This window comes from Nicotiana attenuata, chromosome 7, assembly GCF_001879085.1.
Source record: "Nicotiana attenuata strain UT chromosome 7, NIATTr2, whole genome shotgun sequence".
In the NCBI taxonomy this organism is placed as follows: domain Eukaryota; kingdom Viridiplantae; phylum Streptophyta; class Magnoliopsida; order Solanales; family Solanaceae; genus Nicotiana; species Nicotiana attenuata.
In genome coordinates this window covers 98,251,951-98,272,255 of record NC_031995.1, presented here as the reverse complement: position 1 = coordinate 98,272,255, position 20,305 = coordinate 98,251,951, and the positions used below count along the sequence as shown (strand labels likewise).

The following is a 20,305-nucleotide window of genomic DNA, read 5'->3' as shown; positions in this document are numbered from 1 at the left end:
ATGGTTGAAATGTCAATTCTAATCATAATATCAGAAATGCAAATACTGACCATATGTTTTTCACCAACTCGTTGGAATTTTCTGCTTCTCCTTTTACTAATTGAAAAAACATTTAAACTGCCATATGAAAACGACAAGAGATGCAAGTTGCCCGTACACAGAATTCTATGCAATTTCTGTTCAAATTGTAACATGGAAATTAAGAGTAAAACATTAAAGAAACCGTACAAATATTTCATTCATGACCATTTGACCAATAATTGACATGTTGTAAAGTTGGCCATTTGGTAACATGATTTCATAATTTCATTTAAGTAACCTTTTGACCGAATAGAGGATGAAACTTGAAGAAGGGGTATTATCACTTTTATTCCGCGTCAGAAACTATTTATATTTAATATCGAAAAAAGTGTATAAAATTTGTATAATTTTTGGATATAACATATAGAATGTATATATATACAAAAAATATATAGATTTTTCATATTTTTAGATTATTATTTTTAGAGCGGCCGTATAGTTTCAATTTTCCAAACTTTTTGAAAGGTCATTACAGTTGGAACTTTCGGTTAGGCCCGAACTAAATTAATTATAGTATAGGCCATACACAGCCTGTATGGGCAAAAATCATGGGGTAATGTAGTGGGCCCAAAGCCCTATAAAACTCAACGTTTTGGTACTCATGATATTGTACAAAATCGTACTTCTCAATCTTTTTGATTTGATCAGAAAATCTTATTCTATATTTTTGTGTGCTCATGTTCAATCAAGTGGATCTCCTTTGGTTTCTACTTTTTTCTTGGGGGTTATATATATATATATATATATATATATATAAAATTATATCAATATAGGGGGACGAGGTCCCTGTTGATTGTTCAGTGTCTACCAAAGTTGCCATAATACAAATATTTACTTTTCTTTCAAAAACAGTTCCTGAGATATTTGCCTACACTGTTCGGGTAGTAAATACGGAGGAACTCTCAAAAACTAGGGTATTGTCAAAAACTTCTTCCTTCCTAGCTCCTTTCCTTGCGAGGAGGTCTGTCACTTGGTTTCTTGTTTTCATGTCACTATTACTCTCATGTCTGTTGGATTATATATCGCACCAGAAGCAATCAAAGTATTATATTCACGTGTGAATTAAATAATTAGTACATATGGAGATTATTCGAGTTACCTCTTGAAGCGTGAACAAAGCAAACTAATATCCGTCTCCAGTTCCAGAGATGCAAGTTGCCCGTTTTTTAGGTTAAAACCCTTTTCCAATACCTGTTAGGTTTTCTTCTTCCACTAAGGAAAGATTTCCTTTATTTCCTATTATTTAGGCACAGTAGGGACCACAGAATTTAATTAACAAGGCTTCCTATTATGAAATTAATTTCGAAATTTGAAATTAATTTCTTCCATAATAAATTACGAATTATTCCACTAAAAATTCGTAATTGCACTCCTTAGTTCAAATTCTAAATTCTTCCACAAAACCTTGTTTAACTCCCCATGTTAAGATTCAGATACTAACCAATCAAATTAAATTACTGACAATTTAATTTATTGATTATTCCCTTTAGACTTTCACTTAACTTATTTCATGTGTCGGATACAAAATCCACCGGCCGGGTTTACACATAAAACTTATAAGCTTTCATAAAGGAGTATCATCAATCTCAAAAATCGAGACTTGAATTCTATCAACTAATTATTACTTCGCCAATGTATGTCATTATTGTCCAATTTACCAGGCTTATTGACCCATGAAAGAATCTCGCCTTTTAATAACTCAAAACAATAAGTGATATACACAACTAATAATAATTATATCAAGATTAAGAGAATAAGTACATTGAATGGACTAGAGAAATTATATTATTTTGTCAGTATAAAATACCTATCTCTACTTCCGTTCAATACATAAAAAAAATGTACTAGCACAAGAAGTTGGAATTAAACCATTCCCATAATCAAGATAAATTATAGTTAATCTTGTGCTACAACCATTCCGATGGTTTGTCCAATTCCATCAATAGATTGTGAACATAAACTTTATGACTTATAAGAACCGATGATTTAATCTTTCTTGTATAAACTAAACTCTATACACTAAATCATCTACTATATAAGCAACGGACACACAAACAAATACATGATCTATTTAAAATAAAACTTTATTGAATTGAATAAATAAATAAACATTTGTTCCATAAAGAATACTATAACAATACGCATGGTTTATAGTATATCCAAACAATCTCCCACTTAGACTCATAACCATGCGCCTATAATTCTGACACCCATTCCGTCTACATGCCTATCAAAAGTCTTCTGTGGCAAGCTCTTAGTAAACGGGTCCGCCAAGTTGTTCTCCGACGCAATCTTGGTGACTACTACATCCCCCCTTTGCACTATCTCACGAATTAAATGATATTTACGCTCAATGTGCTTTGCTCTTTTATGGCTTCATGGCTCCTTTGATTTGTAACCGCAGCACTATTATCACAATAAAGTGTTATTGGTGCTTGAATCGAGGGAACCACATTCAACTCTCTTAGGAAGTTCCCGAGCCAAACCGCCTCTTTGGCTGCCTCAGAGGCAGCCACATATTCGGCTTTCATGGTGGAATCATCAACACAAGTTTGCTTGATGCTCCTCCAACTTATGGCTCCACCTCCCATAGTAAACACATTTCCTGAGGTAGACTTTCTAGAATCTCTATCTGATTGGAAATCCGAATAAGTGTACTCAATAGGCACAAGTTCATCCGAATGGTAGACTAGTATGTAATCCCTAGTCCTTTTCAGGTACTTGATTATATGCTTAACGCTGTCCAATGCTCTCTCCCGGTATTAGACTGAAATCTGCTAACAACGCCAACGGCAAAGCAGATATTAGGTCTAGTACATAACATAGCATATATCAGACTCCCCACAGCAGATACATGGGGGACCGCCTTCATCGTTTCTATCTCTTCATCAGTTTTAGGAGACTGATCTTTAGATAGAGAAATTCCATGCCTGAAAGGGAGTAATCCTTTCTTGAAATCATGCATGCTAAACCTGGAGAGTATTGTATCAATATAAAGAGCATAGGATAAGCCTAACATCCTTTTCTTGCGATCTCGCAAGAGCTTGATCCCAAGAATATGAGTCGCCTCTTCCAAATATTTCATATCGAAGTGCGTGGACAACCACTTTTTAACTGAATCCAACATGCCCACATTATTTCCTATGAGCAATATGTCATCTACATACAAGATTTAAAACGCCACTTTGTCCCCATCCCATTTTTTGTATACACAAGACTCGTTAAGATACTGGTCAAAACCAAAAGTTTTAATCGCCTTGTCAAAACAAGTGTTCCATGCCCTAGATTCTTGTTTTAGTCCATTAATGGACCTTTTAAGCTTACACAACATGTGCACCTTGCCACTTTCCACGAAACCGTCTGGTGTCATCATATAGATGCACTCATCAAGACTTCCATTAAGGAAAGTTGTCTTGACATCCATTTGCCAAATCTCATAGTCATAATGAGCAGCAATGGATAAGAGAACACTTATAGACTTAAGCATGGCTACCGGCGAGAAGGTCTCCTCATAATCGATCCCTTCTTTCTGAGTAAACCCTTTCGCTACAAGCCTTGCTTTAAAAGTTTGCATTTTTCTGTCTACACCTCTCTTTTTCTTATAGAACCACTTGCATCCAATGGGTTTGACCCCATCACCTGGTTCTACAAGATCTCATACTTGATTAGAGTACATAGACTCCATCTCTGATTTCATAGCAGCAACCCACTTATCGACATCTTTATCATGTAGTGCTTGGTCGTAATTGACAGGTTCGGAAGTAGGCTCCTCAGGTATCCTATCATATGATTCTCCCAAGAGCGTATGATGAACTGGCTGTCTTATTTCTCTCCCACTACGACTATGCACTACATCAGTTGCAACTACACCATTTTGATTTTGTGGTTGAACCACATCATCATTAGGAACCCGAGTCTCCATGCTATCCACAGGGATATCAACGACTTGTTCCTATTGTGCAGTATGCTCAACATAACTCCCACTACTTTGTGGTAGTATGACTTCGGGCACTTGTTCTTGCGGGACATCAAGTCTATTGATATTTCTCTCACTACTAAAATGCAATGGTATGTCAAAATCGACTTCCGGGGTTTGCATTTGGTCGTATGTTTTTCAGATGACTGAGTTTCCATTCCTTTGCTAAGTTCCTATAAAACGAGTTTACTTCTAGAAACATGGTTCATCAAATAGTCCTCTTCAAGAAACTTGGCATTTGTGCTAACAATTACCTTCTTCTCTTTAGGACAATAAAATAAATCACCTTTCATCCCTTTTGGATAACTTACAAACACGCATACATCCGTTCTTGCCTCTAATTTATCCATTTTCCTTTTCAGCACTTGTGCCGGACAACCCCAAACTCGAATATGCCGCAGACTAGGCTTGTGCCCATTCCACAATTCTGTAGGGGTCAAAGGTACTGACTTTGAAGGAACTAAGTTCAGAACATAATTCGTTGTTTCTAAGGCATGTCCCTAAAAAGACGAAGGCAAATCGGAATAACTCATCATTGATCTAACCATTTTCATAAGAGTCGTATTTCTTGTTTCAGCTACACCATTTTGTTGTGGAGTTCCAGGTGCAAATAATTGAGATGTAATTCCACATCTGATAAATAACTAATGAAATCCGTAGAGAGGTACTCCCCACCACGATCAGATCGTAGTGTCTTGATATATTTATTATGTCGCTTTTCAGTCTCAGTCTTAAATTCTTTGAACTCTTCAAAACATTCAGACTTTCGACGCAACAAATAAATATATCCATATTTTGAGTAATCATCTGTGAAAGTCACAAAATACTCAAAACCACCTCTTGCTTGGACATTCATTGGACCACACAAATCAGAATGAATTAACTCTAATTCATCACTTGCTCGATTTCCTTTTGAGGGAAAATTTCGTTTTGTCATTTTTCCTTCTAAACAAGATTCACAAGTTGGTGGTGCCTCCACTTTCAATGAACTTAAAGGTCCATTCTTGACCAACCTTGAAATTCTGTTTAGATTTATATAACCCAAACGCAAGTGCCATAAATATATTTTACTCAATTCAGAAGAACGTTTTCTCTTATTTGGTAAATCAACATAATTCAGTTCTTTACGTTGTAACGGTTTAGGAATAGAGTCAACAACAAAAATACCATTAATCAATGTAGCCGAAGAGAGATAACGTTTATCATGAGTAATAACAGATTTATCAATATCATGAAAATTAATGTCATAACCATCACTCATAGCGGTAGAAACCGAAATTAAATTCCTTCTAATGGAAGGTACATATATTGTGTCTTTTAAAGCTAAAACTCTACCACTACCAAACGAAATACTAATGTTTCCTAATGCTATAGCTGGGCTGCCGAACCATCTGCTTGATAAACATTGATTTCTGCTCTACTTAGCCGCCGCGTTACCTGAAACCCCTACAAATAAGTGCAGACATGATTAGTGGCTCCCGTATCTACACACCATGACATGGTAGAAACAGCCGCTAAAAGAGTTTCAACGACAAGTAGACGTAAATCACATGGTTTATTTTTGAGCTTGGCCAGATAAGTCGAACACTGCTTTTTATGATGCCCAGGCTGCTTGCAGTGATAACACTTTCCCTTAGCCTTTTTTACACCAGCAGTTGCGCCACCAACAGAGGGTTTTTAAGTCTTTTTCTTCTTCTGACTACCTCTAGGCTTAGAAGCAGAACCTCCCTCAAAATTCAATGCCATAGGAGGAGCTTGTTGCTTGATAATAGTCTCTGCCGGCTGCAGCTCATACAACAATTTCGCAAGTGACAAATTCATTTTGTTCATGTTATAATTCAGGCGAAACTGCTGAAAACTGTCAGGCAGAGTCTGCAGGATCATTTCAATATGCGTATCTGTCACGCCCCAAAATCCGAGGAGCGCGACCGGCGCTCAACCGAGTAAACCCGACCGAGCAAGCCTGTTAGGTCTCATTCTACCCAAACTAATTCATGAATAATAAGGAGATGGACTCCATTAATCAAATTCTATAAACATATCATTACCGATTTCGATTTCATTTTCATTAGCAACTTCATTCACCATTTTAAAGGTATTACAAGTTTTATACATCATTACCAAACATCAATATTTCTATTTTAAATTCCAATACCCGACACTACCCACAACCTGTCTACGGAGCCTCCAAATACAACTGAAGAATAATATGGAGATGCCGGAAACAAGGCTCCGGCTATACCTTACACAAATATCAAAATAAGACTCCGGGAAGAAAAGCGGCATGAGCCACGCAGGGCCCCGAGAGAAAAGGGGCTCACCAATTCAGCTGACGGGAAGTGAAGGAGTACTACTGTCGGTGGACTGGAGTACCTGCTATAGATCCACCTACAATCATAACACGAATGTAGCGCTCCCGGCAAAAGGGAGGTCAGTACATTTGAATTGTACTGGTATGTATGAACAAACTTTACCCCAAGTAAAATCAAACAATACAAACTTTACCCCAAGTAGAATCAAACAATACAAACTTTACCCCAAGTAGAATTAAACAATACAAACTTTACCCCAAGTAGAATCAAACAATACAAACTTTACCCCAAGTAGAATCAAATGCACATGAAAGGAACAACCAAAGCCAAACAACTTTCACAATCTCTCATTTTCCCCTTTCAACATTATTTCATCACATCAATGATTTCACAACTTTCTCATATTTTCATTTCAATAGTGATTTCGATCACTTTTTCACCCTTATTACCTCGGCCACCCTTATTACCTCAGCCACCCTTATCACCACAACCCACACCTTATTACTACATGTTGCGGCGCGCAACCCGATCCCACCGAACAATCACATTTCACACAACAACAATAACAAATCACATTTCACACGACAACAACAACAAATCACAAAGAATTTTCATAACCATCAATACCATTTCCATCATATACAACAGCTCGCATATAATTTAAGTCACAACGATAATTGCCCACGACAAGTCACATACGATATTACCACAGTTATTTCAATTGCATCAATCACGATTTCTTTCCCTCATTTGTTACACAGCTTTTACCATATAAACACATTCACATACACATACTTGGTTTGTTGCCATTTATTTACACCATTATATCGGGAGACTTAACCAACAACGTTCAAGGAATATCAATCACAAGAATTCACAAATAGTCCACATTGGTATCACATATCAAATACTCGTACAAAACTAAACAACAACGTTCAAGGCATATCCATCACAAGAATTCACAAATAGTCCATATAGGTATCACATGCCAAATACTCGTACACCAAACAAGGTGACTTTACAAAGGTTAAAGTTAGCCATACATACCTCAATTTCGCCCCTTAATGATACTACAATGATCCAATACACTTAAGCAACTTCAATCTACAATACAACATTCAATGGGGCCAATATTAGTAACAAATTCCATAACTTATGCCATTTAGGCATATTATCAAACACCTTGTAGGTATAAATCTTTTCATCTCATAACCATAGTATTAGTTCATCCATCTATCACCATTAACTAACAATTTATTGCACCATCATTCCTAACCAATTTATAACTTCCAACAACATATGTATGATCACCCATTCATACCCAACCAACAATTTATATCAAATAATCACCCTTTCAATCTCTACAATAATTATGTATTTATATTGGGAACTTATGGCTTCCCACCACTACACCAAGAGTTCCAACACTTAATTCATACTCATATTCCCATAATATATCCATATATGTAAGTCTAAAGGTAAAAGATTACCTCTTGTAGGCCAAATCTTGAAAGACAACTTTTGGGATGTTCTTGAGATTTTGAAGAAATCCTATGAAATCCAATCAAAATCCTGTTTTAACTAGTAATTGAGAGGTGAAATCACCATGAAAGCACACTTAAAAACTCACCTTAGGTGTGTGATTGGATACCTTGGTCGGATTGGGGATGGAGAGGATGCCCTAGGCTTGAGAAATGACTTAAATCCTCTCATTTCCCGTCCTTAGGTGTATTTAGAGGTCTGCTACTAGGCGCCGGCGCTAAGGCCGCGCTAAGGAGGCAGAATACTTCCCAATATGCGCTAAGGCCTCGCTTCAACACCTGCCAAGTAAAATGGTCGTAACTTTCTGTATACACCTCCAAATGACGAACGGTTTGGTGCATTGGAAACTAGATTCAAAGAGATTTAATTTGATAGGTTGTGCATCCCACAACTCCTTATATAAACGTATATATGCTCGTCCAAAGTGAGGTCTTGTGCGTATTCATTTGAAATCTTAGCCTATTATAAAATTTTCCAACTTGGCTTAGACTTAGGCTTCCCTTTGGACCTCACATCACTTATTACATGACTCATAAACTTATTCACCATATCCAATTCATTTGCATCATATTTAAAGAACATAAAATATTACAATTAGTCTACCTCGCACCCCGAAATCCTATATCGCCTAGCAAAATTTTCCGGGGCCTTACATTCTCCCCCGCTTAGGATCATTCGTCCTCGAATGAGAGGTAGAGCCTGACCCAAACACCCAACATAACATATTTCTTTTCTATCCTACCTCAAGTCCCTAAATTTTGACTAACTCCCAAATTTTTCAGAAATTTCCCCAGATTTTCCTTTGTAATTAGGCCTATCTACCTGTCAGAGAGCCCCCGAAACATATTTCCAAGTACCATTAAACAGTTTCTGTTATCCCTACAACTGGTATACAATTCATTACCTCAACAACTTGTACATATTCATACACTTTAAACAACTTACACGTAGTTCATTCTCTTTACACCACAAATTGCACATGGTTCAACCAATGTCATTTACTTGCACACAAATGGGTCACTTTAATGAGCCCCATACAATTCAATCATTTTAACATGCCAAAAATGCTTCAATTAATCATTACCAATCTACACTATCATTAATCATTTACCTACCACATAAGTTTCTCAAAATTTTCATTTACTTCAAGGGTTGCACATTAACCAAATAGCAACAACATTTGTAATTTGGCACACATAGGGAAGTTACAACAATAAGGCAATTTGGAAAAATGGGGTGCCTTTGCACAAATCTGAACACTACCTCAAATTGCTTAAAGACAACCACGATCACTACTAGACTTGTTCAAACAGATGGGGATAATTTTCTTTCATTTCATTTTTCGCTTCCCACGTGGCTTCCTCGACTCGTTGACTTCGCCGTAATACTTTAACTGAAGCGACTTTCTTGTTTCTCAATTTACGGACTTGCCTATCAAGAATAGCAACCGGAATTTCTTCGTACGATAACTCTTCATTAACCTCGATAGTCTCAACTGGCACGATGGTGGATGGATCTCCAACCACTTTCTTTAGCATAGATTTATGAAAATACAAATTTATGAGGAACAACCATGGGGAAACATCATACTCCTAGTGCGACCTAATGGGAAATGCGCTTAAGTACCCTTCATTATCAATTCACATTACATCTACATGGGAAATTTTTTGAGAAAAACCAGTTCACCCTCCTGAATTCTAAATCTCTACTCGAACACCCATGCTAAACCTTGATGACCTTCGATGATTACATTAAGTTGTGCTATCATAAACTGGCCATAAAACTACCTATCGAACATATGCGATCACACGGAGATGATCCCCATTTGACATGTTTGGACCTTCAATACCTAATAAATTTAATGCAATGAGGAACATAGAGTTCGAGATTGTGTTGGAGTTATCCAGGAATTCATTAATGCGCTGAGTAGAGTACTTTCTTAGGTTATATGCTAAGGGACATGAAAGTTACAACTAACAATGCTGACATGGTTAATTACTGTGACGACGACAATTATTACACAAATGAGGCATAGGGGTAAGTAGTACATTGGCAATAGGAATATTCAAGTACATGACCCAGTCGTTTCCTAGAGTGAAGGGAAAATCAGTTCATACTCTGGTACCTTGAATGCGATATGGGATTCAAAATACATGAAGTGGAATCACACTCCTGACATTAGCTGACACAAGGAATCTATGCCATAAGCCCATGAGGATGAAAATGAAGTTAAAACACTTATGAGATTATCATAACTCAAACATCTTAACCCTCCCTGACAATTGACCCTATATGAGAGAACTAAAGGTACGACAACTTGTCTTCCAAATCAATATGCTCATGATATGTGCAAAAATCTCAAGGCACCGAATCTCCCCCTTTCACGAGTAGAACCACATAGCTAAGACATCTACATGTTGGGATGAAATCATGTATTGGTTAGAGGCATTCTAATGGTTAATTATGATCTTCGGGGAGAAAGACGAATGACACTCCTATTCACCCAAGGAGGTGTAATACCATGGGTAGCAAACTCCCCTCATATGAAAATGATATAGTCAATTATTGAAGACGAGTGAGAAGAAGGCCACGTAACCCATCCAATCCGACCCATTTAAGACTTTGGAGAAAGAAAAAAAAAGGGACGCACTTTGGTTTGAAATCGGGGCAATTTTAGCCTGAGCTTAAAGGAAAATTATTAGTTTTGAAACCCATGAGACAAACCCTCGTAGCCCTAGAAAATCGATAACAATGGAGAGAAAGTACTTAAAACCATTGCGAGTTGGTATAAAATCAAGGCCTCAAGGTGCCCACATGGATAAGTTTGAAGGAATGAGACGTCTTAATGAATTTATCGGGGAAAAGTAACCTAGGTTATCTAGTCACATGGACAAGTGGAGCAGGTAGATGATTGTTTAGGAGAACATCTCATAAAGAGTGCGAGCAATATCTTTTTATCCTAACAAAAGGAACATGTCCCCATCCTTAATGTTAAAAGACTTCCCCTTTGATGCCATGAAACATAAACGAATTTTACGATGAGAGTTATCAGATGAAATAGATAGCAGGGTAGCAAAACTAATGAGCACCACTTGGAACCAACGAGCTTACACCAAGTTGAAGACATTAGAAGTCTGTAGGAAAGGAGAGATTTGCCCACTCTCGGGGCGCTTGTAGAGTACATAAAAGAAAAATGAGGCGAATTTAATCGAATCATATAGTTGGATAACTAGTCGAGATGTTGAGATAATATCGCATTGAAGATTACGGGTGAACGACACATGATGCAAGACAAATGAAAGAAAGTGAAAGAGTCTTATGGAAGTAACCTTTACATTGTAACATGTAACCACTAGGAATGGTGGTAGTATAAAGCGATTACAAGAAACTACATTTCTGAAAGAAGATCTCTGTATGAAGTCACGTGATGTATAGCTCTAGAATTCAAAATAATCCAATTATGTTTAGCAACACAACTTCATAATGAAGCACTACGACACACTTTTACACAACCAGCTATTACAAACCACATTGGGAGATGCTATAAGACTTGATTGAGAGAAAGGCTTTGACATATGAATGTGTTACTAGGTGTATTTCTCCTTGGCCAACCCGAAACCAAAAGGAGAGACTTAGACTGATCAGCAGGTTGTTGGACTAGCACAAGTGTAGATAATCCATTATCGGAAAGAGATCATTCAATTTCAGTAATTGCGGCATGCTATCAACCCTTGATGAACTTGAAGTGATATGAGAACCCAATGAGATAGTATAGAATAATCATGGAGGGTTTGCAGATGTTCATAATGAGTTCTTCATGGATTTTGACTTGAGAACTACCCAGATGCTAATGAAATACAGAAGAACATGAGAAACAGGCGTTGTGCTATAATAACCCCCAAAGGTGTGCTTGGTCTTGACGGAGAGCCTAGTAAGGGTCCTTACGAGACAGAAAGTGTTACAATGACTCATAGAAGGATATGTTCTCTCATGGTTATCGAACAAGTGTGGGGAAACTAGCACAATGAATTTACTAACTAAAGAACACAATGAACACATGTTATGGAGATGTAAAGAGAAAGTAAACATTTGTTATGAGCTGAACATGCTTCTGCTATATTAACTCCCAACTACAATATACGACCATGCCACGAGCAACCACAATACTAGAACAAAGTGAGCTACTTACTGCGGGATGTCCCAAGTGGACACGAAAGTTATGGCGACACAAGATCTTCCTATGACATGGATGTGAGGATCTCAATTTTTTTGTGAGACTTTATGCACACGGTGACCATTTCGATTGACATGCACTCATGTGAGGTGTTAAGGTATGCTCTTATGTTACTAGGCAGTGAGAAGCTTTCATGATGATATTCGCAAGAGAGTATATTGACAGTTCAAACCATATAAGCCATATACACAACTGAGTAAAAGAGTGACTCGAGAAGGGTCGCAACGCTGAGATGCTTTGAATGGAACTTGACACCACATAGGTAAACTTTACGATGGTGCATGTATAGGCACAAGCGAGTAGATTTTGTCCATTTAAATGAAAAGATTCTGTAAGGAATTCATCGGATATAGTCCCTTGGTGAGAATTTAGGAAAAGTAAGTGGGAAGTATCAATCCTAGAGTTATAACTCAATTCAAGGGTATAATTATAGAACTTAATTCCACAAGAATGTAAATAAGAGAATTCATAATAGAGTGGATTCACGAATAGTGCGTCTCGTTCAAAGAGTCGATACACGCAATGTTTTGTCATTCTACATCTTGTTAAGACCATGTTTATGAGGACTCTTCAATATGGATGTACATATACAATGAGTAGATATTTCATTTGACTCACTTAATGACGTTAGGTTGATAGGGCAATAGCTTAATCGATACCCCTCGACTCCACATTCCTAACGTACGTAGGTAACATACTGATATACTACACGATCTGATGGTGCAGAGACATCAATAGGGACAAGGACACTCCCCCTCTTAGCGATATGTTTTACCAATCCATCCACAGCTCAATACATTCTCCTAACAAGTCCTTGGGCAATCCACTCGGACTCAATGGTGGGATCAATCCCTCCTTACATGCTTCAAATTCGCGAATTATGGTATCAAGGTTACCAATCTTGAGAATAAGACTTAGAGAGCAAATCAGCTCCCTAACTTGAGCTCTATCGCACGATTGGAGTATCAAAGAAGGGTGAAATTCCTAAATGTCCGAATAGCCTCCAACTTATAGATGTGGTCGACTACACACCGATAAGAAGGACTCTACTAGACACGGCTCCGAGACATCCTAGGACACATTAAAACTTAGGCTCTGATACCAAGTTTGTCACGCCCCAAAATCCGAGGAGCGCGACCGACGCTCAACCGAGTAAACCCGACCGAGCAAGCCTGTTAGGTCTCATTCTACCCAAACTAATTCATGAATAAATAGGAGATGGACTCTATTAAATTCTATAAACACATCATTAACGATTTCTATTTCATTTTCATTAGCAACTTCATTCACCATTTTAAAGGTATTACAAGTTTTATACATCATTGCCAAACATCAATATTTCTATTTTAAATTCCAATACCCGACACTACCCACAACCTGTCTACGGAGCCTCTAAATACAACTGAAGAATAATATGGAAATGCCGGCAACAAGGCTCCGGCTATACCTTACACAAATACCAAAATAAGACTCCGGGAAGAAAAGCGGCATGAGCCACGCAGGGCCCCGAGAGGAAAGGGGCTCACCAATTCAGCTGACGGGAAGTGAAGGAGTACTACTGTCGGTGGACTGGAGTACCTGCTATAGATCCACCTACAATCATAAAACGAATGTAGCGCCCCCGGCAAAAGGGACGTCAGTACATTTGAATTGTACTGGTATGTATGAACAAACTTTACCCCAAGTAAAATCAAACAATACAAACTTTACCCCAAGTAGAATCAAACAATACAAAATTTACCCCAAGTAGAATCAAACAATACAAACTTTACCCCAAGTAGAATAAAACAATACAAACTTTACCCCAAGTAGAATCAATCAATACACAGGTAACAAACAGTAATAGAATCAACAATCAAATGCACATGAAAGGAACAACCAAAGCCAAACAACTTTCACAATCTCTCCTTTTCCCCTTTCAACATTATTTCATCACATCAATGATTTCACAACTTTCTCATATTTTCATTTCAATAGTGATTTCGATCACTTTTCCACCCTTATTACCTCGGCCACCCTTATTACCTCGGCCACCCTTATCACCACAACCCACACCTTATTACTTCATGTTTCGGCGCGCAACCCGATCCCACCGAACAATCACATTTCACACAACAACAACAACAAATCACATTTCACACGAGAACAACAACAAATCACAAAGAATTTTCATAACCATCAATACCATTTCCATCATATACAACAACCCGCATACAATTTAAGTCACAACGATAATTGCCCACGACAAGTCACATACGATATTACCACAGTTGTTTCAATTGCATCAATCACTATTTCTTTCCCTCATTTGTTACACAGCTTTTACCACATAAACACATTCACACACACACACACACTTGGTTTGTTGCCATTTATTTACACCATTATATCGGGAGACTTAACCAACAACGTTCAAGGCATATCAATCACAAGAATTCACAAATAGTCCACATAGGTATCACATATCAAATACTCGTACAAAACTAACCAACAACGTTCAAGGCATATCCATCACAAGAATTCACAAATAGTCCACATAGGTATCACATGCCAAATACTCGTACACCAAACAAGGTGACTTTACAAAGGTTAAAGTTAGCCATACATACCTCAATTTTGCCACTTAATGATACTACAATGATCCAATACACTTAAGCAACTTCAATCTACAATACCACATTCAATGGGGCCAATATTAGTAACAAATTCCATAACTTATGTCATTTAGGCATATTATCAAACACCTTGTAGTATAAATCTTTTCATCTCATAACCATAGTATTAGTTCATCCATCTATCACCATTAACTAACAATTGTAAACACCTAATTTTTGACCACACCCAAATTCTATTCTATTTTACTATAAATATTTCTTTAAGGTGTCTAATATTGATACTTTAAATTTTTATCTCATTTTTTTCATTGTTTTTATTTGAGAAAGATTAAAAAGCTAAAAAAAATTGCATATTCTTAGAGTTTATATTTTGTTCCTATATTTAAATATAAGAAAAATAAATATTTTTGTTTAATTAAGAACTTAATAAGTAGACTAATAGCTTTTAATTTATTTTTAGCCCCATTTTTATTTTGCTTAACTCCCCTATCCCATTACCCACGTACTACCCCACATATCTATCCCACATCCCCACTCCTCACGTCTCTACCTTCCCACTTTCCTCCACTCACAATCCCACATCCCCACTTATAACTCTTTTGCACAAGACTAGATAACTACTTTATTGCTCTTTATAAATATAGGGGAAGGGAACTCATAGAAGGGGGACCATTCACAAAGAAAAGAACGAAAATCACTTTAGAGCTAAGGGGAAAGAAAAAAAAAAGAATTTAGGGGAACAAAAGAAATCAATCTGGTCTCGCTCAAGCTCAGCCGCACAGCTTTTGATTTTGTGCCGCCGAAGCCACCTCACCGGAATTCCAATTTAATCGTTGCTTTCTATTTCTTTCCCGTCGAAATAAATTGATTTCTTTGGAAACAACTGAAATCTTTCTCTGCTAAGTTGTATTGGAGCTGGGGTATTGAAGTAGTTCGAGGTTGCCGGAGAATTTTCTATTCGAAGTTTCATCCGTCATCTCCAGTCGCGGTTCATTCCACACAGATTTGGAAGTTCTGTTTTCTCCTTATGTATTGAAGAAAATTTTTAAAAAGCTATTGAAGGTTCACACTTATTCTTATCCTCGTGTTCAATAATATTTCATCTTTCATGCCTTAAGTCCATTCCTTGTCATGTCTTATTGTTTTGTTTGTTTTTTGTCATTTAAGCTAGTTTACTGAGTGTTTGAGCATGTTTAAATTATTTTATTATTATTATATTATGTTTAATTTTGTTGCTAGATAAAATAACTTTTGTCACCGATAAAAACTTTGGTATATTTCCTCATTTACTATGTTACATCGTTTTGCTACCATGGCCAGGGACTAATCAAACAAACATATGACTTTAGCGTTTCTTAACTTATCTACTTATTTGTTGTGTCACAATGGATTGATGTTTTAAGCATGAACGCTGTAATCGTCGTATTTTAAGGTTTTAGCTTTATCCAATTTAGAGTTTTGTCAACTACAATTAGCTATGGGAACTCATACATTGAACGACTATCACTAAAGTATAGAAAATGTTTTACTATATAATCTCAAATTAGATTTAAAAAAAATAATAACTCTGAAAATTCGCACAATGCTTTAGGCGTGCTTTTAGTCTATCATCGTGATTGTGTACACGTTCGCGTGACATATTTATGATTTTTCTAAAAAATCGAGGTATCGTTCACGCAACTTTGATAAAACTTTCATAATAATAATAAAGCGTGATTAGTTGTGGACACGTACGCGTGACATGATTCTTGACGCGCCAAACAAAAGAGTACACGTACGCGTGACTCGTTTTAAAAATAATTCCTTAATTATGAATAAATCAAGCGATTAAAAGCGGTAAAAAGGTAAATGCACATAGGTATTAAAATGAGTAGTTAAACAATTTAAGCCAAGTATGAATTGCTAAGCGACCGTGCTAGAACCACGGAACTCGGGAATGCCTAACACCTTCTCTCGGGTTAACAGAATTCCTTACCCGGTCTTCTGGTTTCGCGGACTTTAAACAGAGTTAAATTTCCTCGATTTGGGATTTAAAATAAATCGGTGACTTGGGACACCATAAATTATTCCAAGTGGCGACTCTGAAATAAATAAATAATCCCATTTCGGTTAATGTCACTTAAATTGGAAAAACTCCTTTCTTTCCTTATCTCCTCGGGTGTAAAAAACGAGGTGTGACAACAATTTATTCCACCATCATTCCTAACCAATTTATAACATCCAACAACGTATGTATGATCACCCATTCATACCCAACCAACAATTTATATCAAATAATCACCCTTTCAATCTCTACAATAATTATGTATTTATATTGGGAACTTATGGCTTCCCATCACTACACCAAGAGTTCCAACACTTAATTCATACTCATATTCCCATAATATATCCATATATGTAAGTCTAAGGGTAAAAGATTACCTCTTGTTGGCCAAATCTTGAAAGATAACTTTTGTGATGTTCTTGAGATTTTGAAGAAATCCTATGAAATCCAATCAAAACCCTGTTTTAACTAGTGATTGAGAGATGAAATCACCATGAAAACACACTTAAAAACTCACCTTAGGTGTGTGATTGGATACCTTGGTCGGATTGGGGATGGAGAGGATGCCCTAGGCTTGAGAAATGACTTAAATCCTCTCATTTCCCGTCCTTAGGTGTATCTAGAGGTCTGCTACTAGTGCACCGGCGCTATGGCCGCGCTAAGGATGCAAAATACTTCCCAATATGCCTGGCCGCGCTAAGGCCGCGTTAAGGCCGCGCTTCGACACCTGCCCAGTAAAATGGTCGTAACTTTCTGTATACACCTCCAAATGACGAACTGTTTGGTGCGTTGGAAACTAGACTCAAAGAGCTTTAATTTGATAGGTTGTGAATCCCACAACTTCTTATATACACGTATATATGCTCGTCCAAAGTGAGGTCTTGTGCGTATTCATTTGAAATCTTAGCCTATTATGAAATTTCCAACTTGGCTTAGACTTAGGCTTCCTTTTGGACCTCACATCATTTATTACATGACTCATACACTTATTCACCACATCCAATTCATTTGCGTCATATTTAAAGAACATAAAATATTACAATTAGTCTACCTGGTACCCCGAAATCCTATATCGCCTAGCAAAATTTTCCGGGGCCTTACAGTATCTTATCAATGTTAGCTCCAAGGACCTCCAGTTCATTTAGAAGACTCATCATCTTCAGAACATGGTCCCTAACCGATGAACCTTCAACCATTTTGGTATTCAGAAGAGCTTTCATGGCAGTTTGCTTAGCCGCACGATTCTGATCTCCAAACATTTCTTTGAGATTTTCCAGAATGTCATAAGCAGACTCCAGCGACTGATGCTGATGCTGCAGAACATTTGACATAGATGTCAGAATGTAACACCGCGCCATCTCATCAGCCTTGACCGATTTCTGGTAAGCCTTTTATTCATCATCCGTAGCATCATCTCCAGGTTTTTCTAGACACACCTCATCGAGCATAAATTTGTACTCTTCAGCAATTAGGACAATGTCCAAGTTTCGTTTCCAATCAACATAATTCGGACCCTCAAGTTTGTTTTGAGTAAGAATAGTAGTAAGGGGATTGAAAGCAGTCATTGTAAATCTGGGAGATAACTAAAATTAATAGATCAAAATCAGTCATGTATTATTTGACTATTAAAATTCAAAACAAACTACATATATATATAATCTATGCACCTTGAACAACAAATTTCGATGGGAAAAAAGCTATTCTTGCAATATACATATGTAATGACAGATTATTCACTCCATGAATTTAGACATGCCATACTCAGATAGAGAGTAAACTGTTAATTTAAGTCAAGTGAATATCAACATTCAATATATATACTAGTTCCATTGAACCAACATGCATACTCATATGGAGAGTAAATACAAGTAATCAACAACTAGTATAACCTAGTGATTATCTATAATGAGTTTATCCGATATGGAAGAAGACCTACGTCAATGTGTAAAAGTATTATATCACTAGAATTTTAACCCTGGAGTCCATAGGAAACGACCCCTACCACCACTGGATTAAAAACAACTGAAATTTTTTTTGAAAATTTTCTAGAAAATTAATAAAACGTCCAAAACACCATCTAAACGACCCCGAAATCCCAAAAAAATAGCTTGCCTCATGAGCAAAGCTGATGAGTATTACTCACTGGGCCGTTTCGCATGGACCTGCCAAGTTTCAGGTCAATTGGAGTCCGTCAACATGTTGACCTCCGATTTTCTTGTCAATTCGGCCAAATAGTAACTTTTCTGTTTTTCATGGATTAATGTAATTTTCAGATTATTCTAATCAAATATCGTCAACTATAAACAGATATTACATAATTTTCAAAATAATCATAATACTCAGAACAAATATTCATGTTAAAAACAATGCAGTTTTACAGAATTCAAAACAATCTTTGCATGTAATTCAAAACTTGCATATTAACATGATACTAATTTTATTGTTCATCCTAATCATTTAATTAGACGTGAGTAGGCTCTGATACCAATTGTTGGATTATATATCGCAGCGGAAGCAATCACAGTATCATATTCACGTATGAATTAAACTATTAGCACAAACGGAGATTATTCGAGTTACCTCTTGAAGCATGGGCAAAGCAAATCAATATCCGTCTCCAGTTCCAGAGTTGCAAGACCTCAGCAAACTTCCACAGTCTTCTACCGTGTTACCCAAATAATATCCGGAAAGAGAGAACTTCGGGTGGGCGAAATTCAAGGAAGAAAAACGTGTGGTTTTTTCAGTGTAAAAAACGGCCAGCCATATCCCATGTATATATAGCTACCGTTTTTTAGGTTAAAACCCTTTTCCAAAATCTGTTAGGTTTTCTTCTTCCATTAAGGAAAGGTTTCCTTTATTTCCTATTATGGAATTAATTTCGAAAGAAATTAATTTCTTCCATAATAAATTATGAATTATTCCACTAAAAATTCATAATTGCACTCCTTAGTTCAATTTCGAAATTCTTCCATAAAACCTTATTTAACTCCCCATGTTAAGATTCAGATACTAACCAATCAAATTAAATTACTGACAGTTTAATTTATTGACTACTTCCTTTAGACTTTCAGTTAACTTATTTCATGTGTCGGATACAAAATCCACCGGCCGGGTTTACACATGAAAACTTATAAGCTTTCATAAAGGAGTATCATCAATCTCATAAACCGAGACATGGATTCTATCAACTAATTATTAATTCGCCAATGTATATCATTATTGTCCAAGTTACCAGGCTTATTGACCCGCGAAAGAATCTCGCCTTTTAATAAATCAAAACAATAAATGATATACACAACTAATAATAATTATATTAAGATTAAGAGTATAAGTACATTGAATGGACTAGAGAAATTATTTTATTAAGACTAGAGAAATTATTTTATTAAGTCGGTATGAAATACCTATCTCTACTTGATCCGTTCAATACATACAAAATGTACTAGCACAAGAAGTTGGTATTAAACCATTCTCATAATCAAGATATATAAATTATATTTA

General features: G+C 36.7%; 1 protein-coding gene across 1 annotated transcript; it reads right to left on the bottom strand.

Annotated features, from left to right (window-relative positions):
• LOC109230302 lies at window positions 5,735-18,369 on the bottom strand. The gene is made up of 3 exons (XM_019395814.1): window positions 18,241-18,369; window positions 17,983-18,117; window positions 5,735-5,929 (listed from the first exon to the last, which is right to left on the bottom strand). Exons 1-3 carry the CDS (start codon window positions 18,367-18,369, stop codon window positions 5,735-5,737), a joined length of 459 nt encoding a protein of 152 aa, XP_019251359.1.